Raw genomic sequence first — 15,442 nt, forward strand, 5'->3', positions numbered from 1 at the left:
GGTGGAGAGATTCCTGCTTGTAAGCTTACAATCTATCTATATATACCAACCTAAAGGGTACATATAATAGATATGAAATAGGTTTTTCACAAGTTAATAAGGAAGCAGATCTTCCATGATGCTTGACCAGAATTATAAAAGTGTGCACCACGCTGGCCTAAAAACCATAATAATTTCAGTTACGTAACGTCAGAAAAACTCTACATGTGATATAGATCAATGTAGGGAAGGATTTTCCCATAGCTGGTACGGTAAAATGTTGACAGGATACATTCAAAAGGAAAAGGAAAAAATGCTGAATTTCTTTAATATTGGCATTCTATAAAATAATGTATGAAACAAGTTGCATTTTTCTTCCATATTGTTTCACCTTAAAGGAATCCGGTAACCCAAAATCCCTTATCTAAGGAGTCTTCCAAACATACTTTTGGCCAAAAAAACACTACAATTGTGTCAAATAAAACATATATGGACATTTCCCTCTGCTGAAATTTTATTACCCCTTTACCTAAAATAAACTGAAAAAAAGAAACTGATTTTCTGGTATATGCCAGTAACTAGAATGGCTAGGCTCTTATTTCAGGTATCCGGGGAAGACACTGGATTAAAATAATACAAGCTAGCTTCACCGAGCATAAGTGCAGTATCCTCAATGTCCTATGATTTAGGATTGATTTATGATGGATCCTACGCAGGGTTTCTTAATTAACAGCTTTGCGTTCATATTAGCTCCACTCAGATGAACTCATTCTCACTCACTTTAAGGAAAACATTTCAAGTCGTATGTGACTTCACTGATCTAAGAAACCGATAACCTTGAAAGTAACCAGGATTATCTTTGTTGAGATACATTCCTCACAACTCTCAACTTGTAAAGATACAAAACCATAAACTAAGATGACCTAGAATGGGTTGAGTTAACAAACTAGTTCAATAGTGTCCAAATATTTCAGACCACGTTACTTTTAAACAAGCATTTGTGTCCTTTTGGGTTCTGTTTGTTAAAGGGAAAGTTTCCAGGAAAGTTGTGGTTTCCAGTGAGCTTCTGCTGCAGGGACCAGTGAGCTTCTGCTGCAGGGAAATCTTAGCTGGCCCTGTAAAATGCATAGTTAAATCAGTTAACCTTCCCTATATTGGCCTTTCATAATTAATAATGAAGCAAGGGAGTTAAAACCAATCTCCTTTAAACCCCTTTGATTGCCACAAGCACTGGGTTTTATGAAAGACTATATATGAGTATAACATGACCATCCTGATGAGTAGTTTCCGTCTACCCCCATAAACAAATTCCCACATAGTATCCATGGCATGGACTACATTTCAAAGTTTAGAGGGGTTTTATAATCTGAGTCATCTTATTATCGAGCAAATATGTTATATTTCCCAGCACACACCTGGCCTCTAATACCCAATCGGCTACTGATTTTATGTATTTTATATAATTTGATGAAACCCTTTATTGTCATTGAAAATGCTTTTGCTAAATTTTGTTAGTTTACAGCCAAATGACATTACATTTTATTTCTGTGGTATGTTTTTAAGTAAAAAATCTCATTAAATTAAAATGCCCCCTCTTTGGAAACCTACATTATTGAGAGCATCCACTAGATGTCTTCCCATTTTATACCTTAATAGATCACTTTTTCATCATTTTATTTACTATTTGATCATTATTTTCTGATAAAAACAGGAATCGGTATGAATTTCTGACACATTCCATGGTAACAGCCATCGTTATGAGCCACATGGTACATTATAGCAGCCACAGAAATATAAAGAAAATAAAACTCAAAGTATAAAAAAAAACAAATTACATTTGAACATTTCCTGCCCCGGTCAATTGATAATGTGTGCATGCTTTCAAACCATAATGGTTGTTGCCAATGGCTTCATAAAGGAGAGATATATAGAACCAAATAAAGAAGGGTTTTTTAATACCCTGGGTCTCACAGTAAGTAATGAGAAATAAAAAACACAACACAACATAACATAAAAAACATAACATCCACCAAGATAATCATCCATGCCTCCCCATCATCCGCTTATCCCCCCGTCCCTCCTATGTGCCTAGTACCCCAATTGCAAGTATGTGATGAATCTATGGGGGGCTTCATCAAATACAAAGCAATGTGATGAAAGGTTTTCTAAATTTAAAGTTTAAGGTAGAGACCTAGTATGTTAATATTTTGCGCCACAGGGCAATTGCTATTGGCATCTACACTGTTTTTGACCCGTGATTTTCTGGCAGTCTGCTCTCTTGCATTAAATACACAGATTATTCCAGCCCAGTCCAGAGGCCACTCCTGCATGCACTGCCAGGAGAGCCCATATAGTTTTTGAGTAATGGAGCTGCAAATAATCCATATATACAGAGGATCCGATGCAGCCTGTAATCAATTACTGTCCTAGTGTTCTCACCCTGCCATAAAGGCTGTCTAAACCAATTAACAACACACAGGTGAGAGAGACCTTCATGGAGAGGAATAATCAGGTAGATCCTTATTTATTATTATATTATACATATACCCCGGGTTGTGTGTTTTAATACTTAAATATAGGACGTCACAACCCTGGGTTAATAATTGCCGTTGATTTCGTTCAAACCAACTCACCTGCCATGACTCTCTGGCCCACTGTACATGGAGTCAAGACATGGATGTGGTTCTGCTGTGTTTCTATGGTGTATCTCATGTACGTATGCTTCTAGAAGGCTGTTTCCCATGCAGAATTATATGCTTCACAGCAAATATATTTATACGTGTATGCGGGTAAATTACTCACTGCGATTGTGTTCAGTATCACACACGCATGTTACACAAGCATTACATGTATAACTACATGCACTGACCTGCTCAAGAGATCTCGCCAGAAAATGCTATACATTTAATTGTCACACATATCGGTGTCCATCATTTTGGAAGGTAGTGAATTATTATTTTTATTATTTATTGTTTTATATAGCGCCATCAAATTCTGTAGCGCTGTACAATGGGTAGACAGGAAATAACAAGTAGTATGTAACATAACAAATTGACTAACAGAGACAACATGTGAGGAGGGCCCTGCTCAAAGGAGCTTACAATCTATAGAGTGCCATAAAGCATACTGGACCCAGTTCCACAGTGTTGTTATTATTCATTGTTTTTGCAATTTGTAAAGCATCTAGTGGGGTTTAAACATAATCATTAATGAATAATAATAACTACTTTCCATTTTAATATCTCTGTGATGTTTGATTAGTCATTCGTTTGTTTCCTGAGGCAAGTAAGTCATAAAAGGTTTGCATGCGAAGTCCGATGAGTACGTGCCCAAATTCCTGAAAGTATGAACCTCATCGGTTGAAGGTTTTTAGGGTGGGGTTGTAGGTAATTGACAAACTCAATAATCTTTTTCCTCCCTCTGTCTCTCCTCTCTGGCTGTTCATTCATTAATTACGCTGCCGCTCCGTCTGTGACAGGCACCCATTCATTCTTCCTCAGCCAATACAGGCCCTGTGGTGTTTGTCTGCATTGCAGGAATCGGGGGGTGATGCTTGGAACTCTTGCACTAGAGCGGCACGTCAAACAGTGCGATGGATATCTACATGTAAATGAGGCGTTTGCCCAGTTCAGACATCTTTGAACGTATGGGTGCCATATTAGTGTCCAGGCCCTTAACCAGTCCAGCATGTGGTATGAATGAAACACTGGACAAGAGGTCCTGTTTGCAAGCTTTAAATCTTATGAGAAGTCTTGGGGAAGAATATGCCGAGTGCTTATAGGACAGTGTGTAGGCTGAGTTGGCGGACATTTAGGAACTGAAACCAGGGTTAGAGATGACATGATCACAGACCCAATGGTAATAGTGGGTCTTTATAGAATGTTAGCCCTTGTTTTCTTTTAGTCTGCTGGGTTCTGCGCTAACCCTTTCCATTTTTCTTCCACAGAGGCTTACAAGAGGCTCAGATCACTTTGGCTGTCAGACTTGGTGAGGCTGAAGAGAAGATCAAGGTTCTCCATTCAGGTGAGAGCGGGAACTGTTTGTTCTGAATCCATTTGTTAATTTTGACACCAGGTGGACCACATGTTGAAGCAAAACCTTGAATGATTAAAAATTATATATGTGCAGCTGTGAAAAGGTTAACATACCCTTGACCAGGCGCAGTTCTGCACAGGCGTTCATACTACGTAACCTTGTGTGGGAGTTGCTTGACTTTACTAAATGTTGGTTGGGATATTAGGGTTTTTTGTCTTCCTTAAAATTCTCACAAGCTCCCTGAGAGACAGACGTGAGAAGCAGGTGTAACAAATCACCTGTCTCTTTGCATCTTATAGGCTGTTTAAATGACCTAGTTATTAATCTCTGTCCAAATTGGAGAAGCAGGCTTTCAGCTCATACATGGGTTTTTTTCTCTCTTGAACAGCTTTGAAGACAACACAGAGAGAGCTGCTGGACCTGCGGTGTCAATATGATAAGGAGACCGCATCTAAGTAAGTTACCCTATATTCTGTCTGCAAAAGAGAAACATAGGCATTTTCCATCCACAAAAACACTCTTAATTTACTCCTAGCCTTACTCATCTCGCGGCTTTCCATTATATGGATCTCTCCTTTGTGTGTATATATAAATATATATATGTCAGTCTTGCTTATTTATGTTCTTCAAGAATAGGTATAGCAGTTTTCTTTTTCTGGGTTTTTTAAGTTATTAAAGTGCAGTTTTTTCTTGTTTGTTTCCTATTTTCTTTAGTGTTTTAGGTGCTATGTGCCAAAGTCTTATGTATTTCTCCCATTCATCAAACAAATTCAACAAGGAATGTATGGCCTGTCAGCTCCAAATAAAATATTTGTACCTCTTCCGTTCAAGTTTATAGTGTTGTTCCACATAGTGGCTTAGATCAGCAGCCCTATTGTATTTAGTAGAAACCTATTTAATGTGTATACCATGTGACTGGACTGGCCATCTGGCACATTGGAAAAAATGCGCCACACACTCGAGTGGTACAGATTCACTTACCTTGTGATGCTCACTTCCGCCTGCCACCCATCCCTGGTCTTTTCTCTGCTCTTCTTTGCAGAAATCAGGCTCCATCCGTACAGGAACCAACTGCCCAAAAACTCAAGTTGGATCCTTACTTAACTTAAGGGTTAAAACATGTTTTGTGCCCCCTTTACAGCACTGTCAGCGCTCATTTCACAGCTAGCCAAATTTGTGGGAAGCAAATCCCTCTCCCTAACCAAACCGGCCTTGTCTAGAACACAGACAGAGGGTGGTTAACGTATCTTGGCATAGCAGTATTTCCCTGTTGCCTGATTTGACTGTAGTGTATGCTAAACCAATCCAAAAACATTTATCTCAACTGCACTCCAGCTAATTATAATTGAAAAACCCCTTGATTTTAATCACACACTCAATTTCGAGTGTGAAATGTTAATGCAGAGTAAAGTGGACAGCATGTTGATTAGATTTTGAAGTCAGGAATCCTGTAAGATCACATCCGTAGGTTGGTTGGTGTAGCTCCCAGCTTATGCGTTCGGGAAGCGGGCTGACAATTCTTTGATGGGTCTACGCATTCACAGGAGCCAGGGCACAGGTCACAATGCTAAGCCGGAGTTACATTGTATTTAGTGATCTTTAGTGATCTTTGAGAGGTTGCTCCTGCAAAATTCATGTCTATGAATAAGTCTTTTGCAATTGATGTATTCTATTCCCCGTGCTTCTTGTGAAGTTCTGGTGAATCAGTAAAGTCACATGTAAAAGAAATAGTTTCAGGCGTTTTGGCTACGTCAGATTATTTCCTGTGCAGGCAAATCATTAACCCTTAACTCGGTGTTCTTCAAATGTTGTTTTTTTCCTGTGACCCAATGCAGTAATACTACAAAATTCATGGAGGGTGGGTATGTTTTGGCCCACAGGGAAAGCCCATCCAAGTGGAACTTAAGACTTATTTGGAATACAGTAATAAATTAAACGAATTTGATCTTTATTTCTATTACATAACTTTGGAAATCCTTTCTAATGGCAATCAAGTAGTAAAAGTAATACTTGAGATGTTATAATTTAAAAAATAATTCTTTTTAAAAATGCATAGTTATTATGTGATGCATTTAGATATATGTTATTGACGTCACCTCGTTCTCTGGCATTGTTAGTGGATGCGACACATGACCTTTTTTTTTTATTCGAACACAAGGAGTTTTAATACACATTAAACGCTTGCCACCTCCAGTATCCTTATGTTCTCTCTTTGTGTAAAATGCTTACTTACGTTTGGTGTAATAAAACTGCCATCTAGCGTAACTGAGTGAAATAAACAAAATGAAGGGATATATAATATAAAAATGTGTAGTTAAAAGTGCACTCGGAGATTGGTCTGGAATAAACGGCGAGACACAGATATTCCTGAGATGATCATTTTTATCTTGTCATATCAGTAGTTTAAAGAGATTGGTCAGTACTTTTTTTGCTAGTGCAACTCACACGGGTGAATCTCACTGCCACTTGCTGAAGTGATAAGTATGATGTAATTTAACACTATTGACAGTCCCATATTTACCTTTGGCGCTACCCTAGGCTTAACCCAGGGCACCAGCACCTGCCGCCTCCTCTGACTTGGCACAATCCTCTTTAGTGTTCATGGGCCAGTTTGGGAAATTGGTGACCTTTTAACTGGCCCATACACTGGTTGTGTTACAGGGAGTAATAGGAGAGGGGCGGCTGCCACCTGGACCTGCCGCCCTAGGTCTCAGACTTGGCTATAATAATAGTAAGATAAATATTGTCTAATTAGGGTCTGTTTGTATGTAGAAGACTACTGGCAAAAATGCAAAACCAAAGACAGCACAATAATCAACAAAGTTGATGCATAAAAGATGTTTCTTCCAGGTTACTTTTTAGCAATGTATTTGTAAGCGGTGGTTCCAGTGATGTTATTGCTAGAAGGATCTTAAACTCAACATACAGTACATTTAACAAAAGTTGTTTATGGTCAGTTCATAGTACTTGAATTTTACCCCACCCTAATATTGGTATAATCCAAAATCAAGATATAATGGGAAAACAGATGTAATTGTGCCTTTTTTTTTTGTTTGCGCATATAAAGCCTATTAGGCTCTGTTTGAAGAATGAATAATAACCATATAATAAATATGTTTATAACCATAAATTAAGTTACCAGCTTTACATATTTCATTGTGAATTTGCTAACACTTTGTAAGATGTGGCTAACCTTTACCTTTTTTTGTGACATGGGGATTTTGTGATTTTTTTCACAGACCTGGGTTTTGGTGTGATTGTCACCTTTTAGACAATTTGGTCGTAAAACCATTCATGTATCGGCACAATACTTCAATACAAAGCTTCAACATGCTTTCAAAACCTTAAAAAAGACCCCAAATTTATCCTCCAAGGAGGAAAGCGCTGATGCAGTAAGACAAGGTTTTAACTTTGGGCTATCACTGAGTCATTTAAAAATTAATTAAAAATCAAATAGTATATTCTGTTTTAGGCTTTATTCTAGCCTGAGAAATGTGAAGGGGGGCAGAAGTAATGGGTTGTCTTGAAGCATCCACCATGAGGTTGGTATAACCTAGAGGAGACATGGCACATTGTGTGGAGACCACGTACTTTTAAGTCTACAAACTGTTGATGTCCCATCATATCATGTCTTTTTTTTCATACAGGGGCACTGGGCATACAACTTGAAAGATGCCGAGTTAAATTGCACAAGTGCTGTCAGGTTGAAGCCTTTTCTGTGGATAGTGGAGCATACCTGTAGTCTAACTTGATGAGTAGACTGTGTAACGACTCTGTACTGCAGAACTTGACAGATTTCCGGCATGTGTAGGACCCAGACATAAAATGTAGGAATGATTCCTGCATAGAAAGTCAGTTCTATAGGGAGCCAGCTGCTTGGCTCTGTATGGGGCTGGTTAACATCCATGGTGTCCAGGCACCTGGGGTTTGTTGAGTCCTGTTGTACAGTACCCTATCATTAACAATGACAGTAGAAATATCAGAAGCGGCCCTAAACAGTAAAATTGTTGTCCACCACCATGAGTCTGAATACTACTATTTCTCAAGACACAACATAATCATTATTATTCTTGACATTCCAACTTTGGAACTCTCTCTACTTATCTGAGATAGGTATGTCAAGGGTTTCAAATGATTTCCTGTTCAGCTAGCTTTAATGGTTATACACACCAAGACTTGCCAAGGTTGTTGTAGACACCCTAGGCTGAGATAAGTGTTGATCTGTGACATAAAGTCTTATATTGGTCATGCCCTAAACCATGATAAAAAAAAAAATATATGTAAAAATATTGTCTTCCCTGTCTTTTATGCACGAGTCATGTTCAGTGATGCCTGAATTATATTCAAACTTCTTGACTTCATTAAATGTACATTTGCTGTAGTTGTTAGTTTAATTGGTGTGGTGCCATCCGTTTTACGAGCCTGGAACATCTTTTGCACGCGTCTGGCCTGTAGCACATTTCCGGCTGCCAATCCTCACAGCTGTTGGCGTGATTTGCAACATGCAACACAGGAGAACATTTAATCTTATTATAACAAAACAGATGCTCTTTGATAATTTGAGAGGTTATGCCTACCTAAATGTGTTGTAAATATTATTTTCTTTGATTGTGGTTTCCAGAAACCTGTATGCTTAGTGTGAATGCTGGTAATCGAACCTTTTAAAATGTAACCCTTTGACTACCGGCGCGACATTGCAAACCATCTCTATAATAAGACAGACTTGGGCAACGCTGTATGTCATTGCATCGTTTTGAAACAGAAGTGCTCAGTAATGGCTTTAACCGCTTTTTAAAGCTAAATTAACAGCAAAATGCCCACTTACCTTCAAAGTAAAATACACTGCTGAATAAAATTGAATGATACCCAGTGTCGTGCCCTAGAGTCACTTTTACTGGCATTTTGCCCTTCTATCCTTGAGCCAATTTTACTGGCATTATACTGCCATAAGCCATTTAGCCTTAAAATCTTTTTTTTTGGTAGAATACCTGTAACCGGCAACACTGGCATTTATAGTAGCACAGACACCATGGATCACGTAGTGCAGTGGTTCTCAACCCGTGTATCCTCAGGACCCACATTTGTCTTTGGTCATTAAGTCGCGACCCAAAAATAATAATTTCCGAAACATTATATTTGATTCCATAAAACAACTTGTGCAGTATTCCACATATATATATATGCACTTTTTAAACAGTAAACAAACAAATGGAAACTTTGCTAGTGGAAATCATCACAGCGCTAGTGAAATGAAAGTGCCATTGAGGCAAAAACCCAATAAATAAATAAACAGTCATTGAAACATATGAGGTAGAACTAATGGAAAAACTGGGGGTGCTTTCTGCTGAGATGGTGAAAGGGGCTGTGGTGGGGTAACTGGGGCTGTGATAGGGGTTGTGGTGGGGAGAAAGAGGGCAGGGGTGAGGGGCTGTGGTGGGGGGACAGGGGTTGTGGTGTCTGTGTAACTGGGGCTGAAATGGTGCATAGGGGCTGTGGTGGGGGGACAGGGGTTGTGGTGTGGGGGTAACTGGGGCTGTGTGGGGGTAACAGGCTGAGATGGTGCATAGGGGCTGTGGTGGGGAGTAGGGGACAGGGACTGTGTCGGGGGCAGTGACTGTGATGGTGGATAGGGGCTTTGGTGGGGTAACAGGGGCTGTGTCCTAGTGGGGGACAGAGGCAATAGGGACAGCAGAGCAAATTATATCTATATATATATATATATATATATATATATATATATATATATTGTGACAGGCCTCCCTTTTCCTTGGGATTTTTGTCAAGGATCTTGGCTGTAACCACAGTCTTCTAGGGTAAATGAAGTCCAGGACACATCCAGCTCAGCTTCAATGTTTATTTTAAAGGAATAAACAGCAGCCGTTTATAAGCAGCACAGGATAACAGTCTTTGTTTGAGCACTTGCTTAGTAAAAACAGCTCCAAACATTCACAAGTTATCATCAAAAACGGTTTTAACCCCTTCAATCCCAGGGGTTTTTGGTACCTCAAAGCCCAGAGCAATTTTGCCATTTTTGGGGTATGTCGGTTTAGCGATGATTCTCTTTTCCTGTGAATAGTGTACCCATGTAAACTATATATTGTTTTTTCAAGGAGAGATAGAGCTTTCGTTTGATACCATAGTTGGATGATTAGCTGAAAATTTAGAATGAGAAATTTAGTGAAAACTAGCGAAGATTAGAAAAATAAACTAATTTTTTTTTACATTTTCCCTCTGAATCCTCACAAAATTAGGTAAAGTGATGGAAAATCCCCTCCAAGTTTATCAATTCAGCTGTCCTGATTTCAGAAATACCTAATTTATATAGATTTTCCAGACTTTCCCAGCACCAGGGAGCATACTATTAGGTGTACAATTTTGTATAATTTTTATGCCTATGGCTTAACGGGTTTGGGGGTTGTGAACGGGGGCAGGAGGGTTATACTGGCTAGATATTATGCTAGGGCAATGGGATGTAAGGTTTTTTTAAGAATTTTTTTATTATCTTTTTTTATATATTTTTTTTTTAATTTTTTTAATTTTTATTTTTTTTACATTTTTTTTATTTTTTATATATTTTTTTTTAAACAGTAATGGTTAGAGGTCCTCCTAGGGACCTCCTGAACATACCAGTGATGTCACAGTGACATCACAGCTCATATTATAAATTTTTTTAGTATTATTTATATTATTATTTTAATGATTTTTTTAATATTATTTTTAAATGGAGTAACGGGGTTTTTTTTCTGCTTTTCCCCTACAGGACGGGAGGGGGAGTGAGAGAGATGGTTTCTCACTCCCCTCCCCGCGATCCCCCTGCACCCATCACACTGTGATCTCTATGCAGGTCCTCACAGACCTGCATAGAGATCGCAGCGTCTCTGTGCCTCATCGGAGGGCAGGATATCCCCGCAGGGGATATCCTGTCCTCCGATGACCTTCCGGGTTACGTCAGCAGTGACGTAACCCGGAAGGGAATGCCCGATCGCGCGTTTGCAACTGCGCGATCGCGCGATCGGGCAGTTTACCGGCAACAGCTTACCGGCTTTCATGCCGGAAGCTGTTGCGGGAGATCGGACAGCAGAAAGCCGGCAAAGCCGGCTTCTGCTGTCAGTGGGGAGTCCAGGCTGTCAAACGACAGCCTGGTCTCCCGTGCAGCGGCAGGGATGTGTCCCTGACGCTGCACGAAGGGCTGGACGTACCGGGACGTCCATAGGGGTTTCTTTGTGGGCGTTTTTTGGACGTCCCGGTACGTCTATAGGGGATTGAAGGGGTTAAGAGAGAAACCACTCCTCAGTTCATCAGCTCTCCCAGCTGGAATAACACTGGTCTCTCCCTCTGAATCAGGCTCAATCCCTTTAACCTTCTGGCTGCTAATTAATCAGCCACAGGTGAGCTGTTACTTAGTCCACACCTGTGGAGCTCCTGTCCAGAATACAGGCTCTGGACTGGATCAAAACAGCAAGTAGTGCTGTTGGAGCACTGGCCCACCCTGCTCTTCCAGATGCTCCGCCCCAGGGACCCTTACCATGTTTTGCAAACTGCCAGTAGTGCAGTTTGTAAATAAACAACATATTTCCCTGGGACATATTTTAACCCCTTCAATCCCAGGGGTTTTTGGTACCTCAAAGCCCAGAGCAATTTTGCCATTTTTGGGGTATGTCGGTTTAGCGATGATTCTCTTTTCCTGTGAATAATGTACCCATGTAAACTATATATTGTTTTTTCAAGGAGAGATAGAGCTTTCGTTTGATACCATAGTTGGATGATTAGCTGAAAATTTAGAATGAGAAATTTAGTAAAAACTAGCGAAGATTAGAAAAATAAACTAATTTTTTTTTACATTTTCCCTCTGAATCCTCACAAAATTAGGTAAAGTGATGGAAAATCCCCTCCAAGTTTATCAATTCAGGTGTCCTGATTTCAGAAATACCTAATTTATATAGATTTTCCAGACTTTCCCAGCACCAGGGAGCATACTATTAGGTGTACAATTTTGTATAATTTTTATGCCTATGGCTTAACGGGTTTGGGGGTTGTGAACGGGGGCAGGAGGGTTATACTGGCTAGATGTTATGCTAGGGCAACGGGATGTAAGGTTTTTTTAAGAATTTTTTTTATTATCTTTTTTTATATATTTTTTTAAAAAAAAAATTTATTTACATTTTTTTTACATTTTTTGTATTTTTTTAATTTTTTTTTTTTACACAGTAATGGTTAGAGGTCCTCCTAGGGACCTCCTGAACATACCAGTGATGTCACAGTGACATCACAGCTCATATTATAATTTTTTTAGTATTATTTATATTATTATTTTAATGATTTTTTTAATATTATTTTTAAATGACTAACCGTTTTTTTTTTTTTCAGCTTTTCTGTTACAGGACGGGAGGGGGAGTGAGAGAGATGGTTTCTCACTCCCCTCCCCGCGATCCCCCTGCACCGATCACACAGTTCCTCACAGACCTGCATAGAGATCGCAGCGTCTCTGTGCCTCATCGGAGGGCAGGATATCCCCGCAGGGGATATCCTGTCCTCCGATGACCTTCCGGGTTACGTCAGCAGTGACGTAACCCGGAAGGGAATGCCCGATCGCGCGTTTGCAACTGCGCGATCGCGCGATCGGGCAGTTTACCGGTAACAGCTTACCGGCTTTCATGCCGGAAGCTGTTACAGGCGATCGGACAGCAGAAAGCCGGCAAAGCCGGCTTCTGCTGTCAGTGGGGAGTCCAGGCTGTCAAACGACAGCCTGGTCTCCCGTGCAGCGGCAGGGATGTGTCCCTGACGCTGCACGAAGGGCTGGATGTACCGGGACGTCCATAGGGGTTTCTTTGTGGGCGTTTTTTGGACGTCCCGGTACGTCTATAGGGGATTGAAGGGGTTAAAGTAGGCTACTATTGACCAAGGCTGGTCTAATATATCTGCCATCTATCACTATACCACACCTTTTGTCACAATATATAATTTAGTAATACTAAAGTACATGCCGGACCGGAGGCTGCTTGATGGCCCTGACTGTTGCGGCCGCGGTCCTGACAGCCTGCGGCTCGTGGATTGCCGCTAGAATGTGTAAGGCAGCCCCAGGAAAGTGACATTTTCCCAGTATGCCTCCAGTCCAGCCCTGACCCTCCGCGGCCCACTGAAGACAGGGTCGCGACCCATGAGCTGAGAACCACTGAGGTAGTGACTTTACTTTCATTTTGAAACAAAATGCGTTTATTTGTTGCAATAAGCATAAACAAAAGTGAGGAAGATTGGAATATATTTGTCCCAACCTGTATTTAGTCATGGACGATTGTATGGTTTTCTAGAGATACAGCTAAAAAAGGCAGTGAACCTCATAGCCACAGTGATCAGAATTATGACATTAATCCATTTGAAGACAATTAAGGAGATTCTGAAAATCAGAAATAGGCTACAATGATAGCATATGGGTATTTTTTACAATTTTCATGCCAGGTTAGATCAGAATGTTTGAAACATCCTAGTTTGGAACCATAAGCATGGACAGACACCATAACTTTAATTATGTATTGTTAATGGGACCTAAATGATTTTTCAGGCTGGAAGCCATAAAAACCCTGGAGGGTTTCCTAATTTGAAACACTGACCTAAAATTAAACCTGATCGTAAAATAATCTGTCTAGTGACTGGTATAGTATTGTATGCGCCTAGTCTGTGTTTTATCATCCTGCATATAAAACATAAAACAAAGCCCCCGCATACTGTCCCTTCATCCCCTGTCCATGAAGTACTAATGGTGCACTAGCGAAATCCTATGATTCATAGTGGCCAAATCTATATGAAAATGCTACACAGAGCTAGCATCATGGGTGGATTAACAGTGGGGCACAATTGGCATTTGCCTTGCTTAGGAGTCACTTCATTTATTTCAGAAGATGCACAGAACCTAAAGTCTTCACCAGCTGAGTTGAAAAGGATGCATTCCAAGCTAGAAGAAGATGATTTGTTGATCACATCACTTGAATCTGTTTTAGAACTAAGAGCTCCCTCCGTGCTTTAGGTTCCTGTGGAGCTGGTGTCTTGGCATATGGAGTGCCAGAATATACTCATGGTGAACGTTCTCCTCCTTTTGGGGCCAAGGGGAACCCTTTGTGGTCTGGCGAGGCAAAAGCTGGTGTAGTGACCTTGTCCTGCACAATAAAAACAAATACCCTGGTACCTCTATGTGGCCCGTTCATCAGAAGAGATGGTTGTGCATCACAAAACGGCGTGCTTGGTGGTTGCCAGGATTTTGCTCTGAAGGTCTAAAACTAAACTGCGTATAATGCCCTGTGAGGCACCTGGATCCAGGGATAGAAGGGATTGTGGGTGTTTAACCAGTGATATAGCATAAAGTCCCCCTGTTGCGCCAGGTATCAGGTTAAGTGTGAGTCTGTGTGCAGGGACAGATGCTTATCAAGAACACTGCTCTTGTCTGGTTAAGGCTGACACCTCAGGTTAGGAATGACTGCCTGCTGCAACCTTAGCTCTGTGCTTGGGTGCCATTTGCCTACAAGGTTCAACAGGTTGACACTGGTGTCCTTAGTTGCTCTGACACCCACTTACTCTAACTCTGTACACTGACACCCACACACTGACTCTAAAACCATAAACTTACACATATACATACACTCTCTCTCTTCCCCTCTACCAGGCTGCACTAACCTAGGCTCACTCCTGACCCTCTAACACCATAGACGTATTTCAATAACCTACAATAACATACACACACTATAGTGACAGAGACTCACAATTAACACATACTCAAACACCATACAGTAACATGCACCCACTTGCAACAGTAACACACCATACACTCAAACACCAAAATACACAGAAACACCAAATGCTCTCACACCCTAATGGCGTGGACTATATTCTTGTGCTGGAATCACACCTTAGAAAAGCTGATCGCCGGAAGAGGGAGAGCTCTGGGTAGCCTACTCTGGGAAGGTCCCAGGTATGTCTGTAATTGGCCTTTGCATCCTTGAAACTGGCACCGCAGAATTTTAGAACATTGGATCAGCAGGGGAACACTCTGTTTCTGTTGACAATGTGATAACGTAAAGACTTTGTATCAGTCATGCCGTTGCTAGTACTTGTATGTGAGTGCATTAAATATAGGTACATATTAAAGGGGAATTCTTGAATTCTTTTATCCCAGTCCTCATTCTTACTGCTTTATACAACATCTGCACCATGTTCTCCACTTAACTTTTCATATAAAAAGTACTCCAGATTTATTCAGAGCTGGATCTACTTGAAAATATACTTAATATGTGATAGATGGTTTTCAGCTTTGGTATTGCGCATTTAATTCAGATATGACACTTTCTTATACATTATTATCCCTCTTATTTTTAGGGCAGATGAAGTGGGTATGATAATGACCAATCTTGAAAAAGCCAACCGGGTAAGGAAAAACAAG

At 40.4% G+C, this 15,442-nt stretch overlaps 1 protein-coding gene across 1 annotated transcript in view; it reads left to right on the plus strand.

The window, feature by feature from the left end:
* LOC149289068 (homeobox protein cut-like 2) overlaps positions 1 to 15,442 on the plus strand; it is a 173,356-nt gene that overhangs the window by 134,192 nt on the left and 23,722 nt on the right. Inside the window, exons 7-9 of the mRNA XM_089490998.1 lie at positions 3,926 to 4,002; positions 4,403 to 4,469; positions 15,379 to 15,427. Of these exons, the coding sequence (XP_089347124.1) occupies positions 3,926 to 4,002; positions 4,403 to 4,469; positions 15,379 to 15,427 (193 nt within the window). The remainder of the gene's footprint in view (positions 1 to 3,925; positions 4,003 to 4,402; positions 4,470 to 15,378; positions 15,428 to 15,442) is intronic.

The sequence above is a fragment of the Sceloporus occidentalis genome, unplaced genomic scaffold, assembly GCF_023333645.1.
Source record: "Sceloporus occidentalis isolate IW3139 unplaced genomic scaffold, rSceOcc1.0.p SCAF_48, whole genome shotgun sequence".
Taxonomy (NCBI): domain Eukaryota; kingdom Metazoa; phylum Chordata; class Lepidosauria; order Squamata; family Phrynosomatidae; genus Sceloporus; species Sceloporus occidentalis.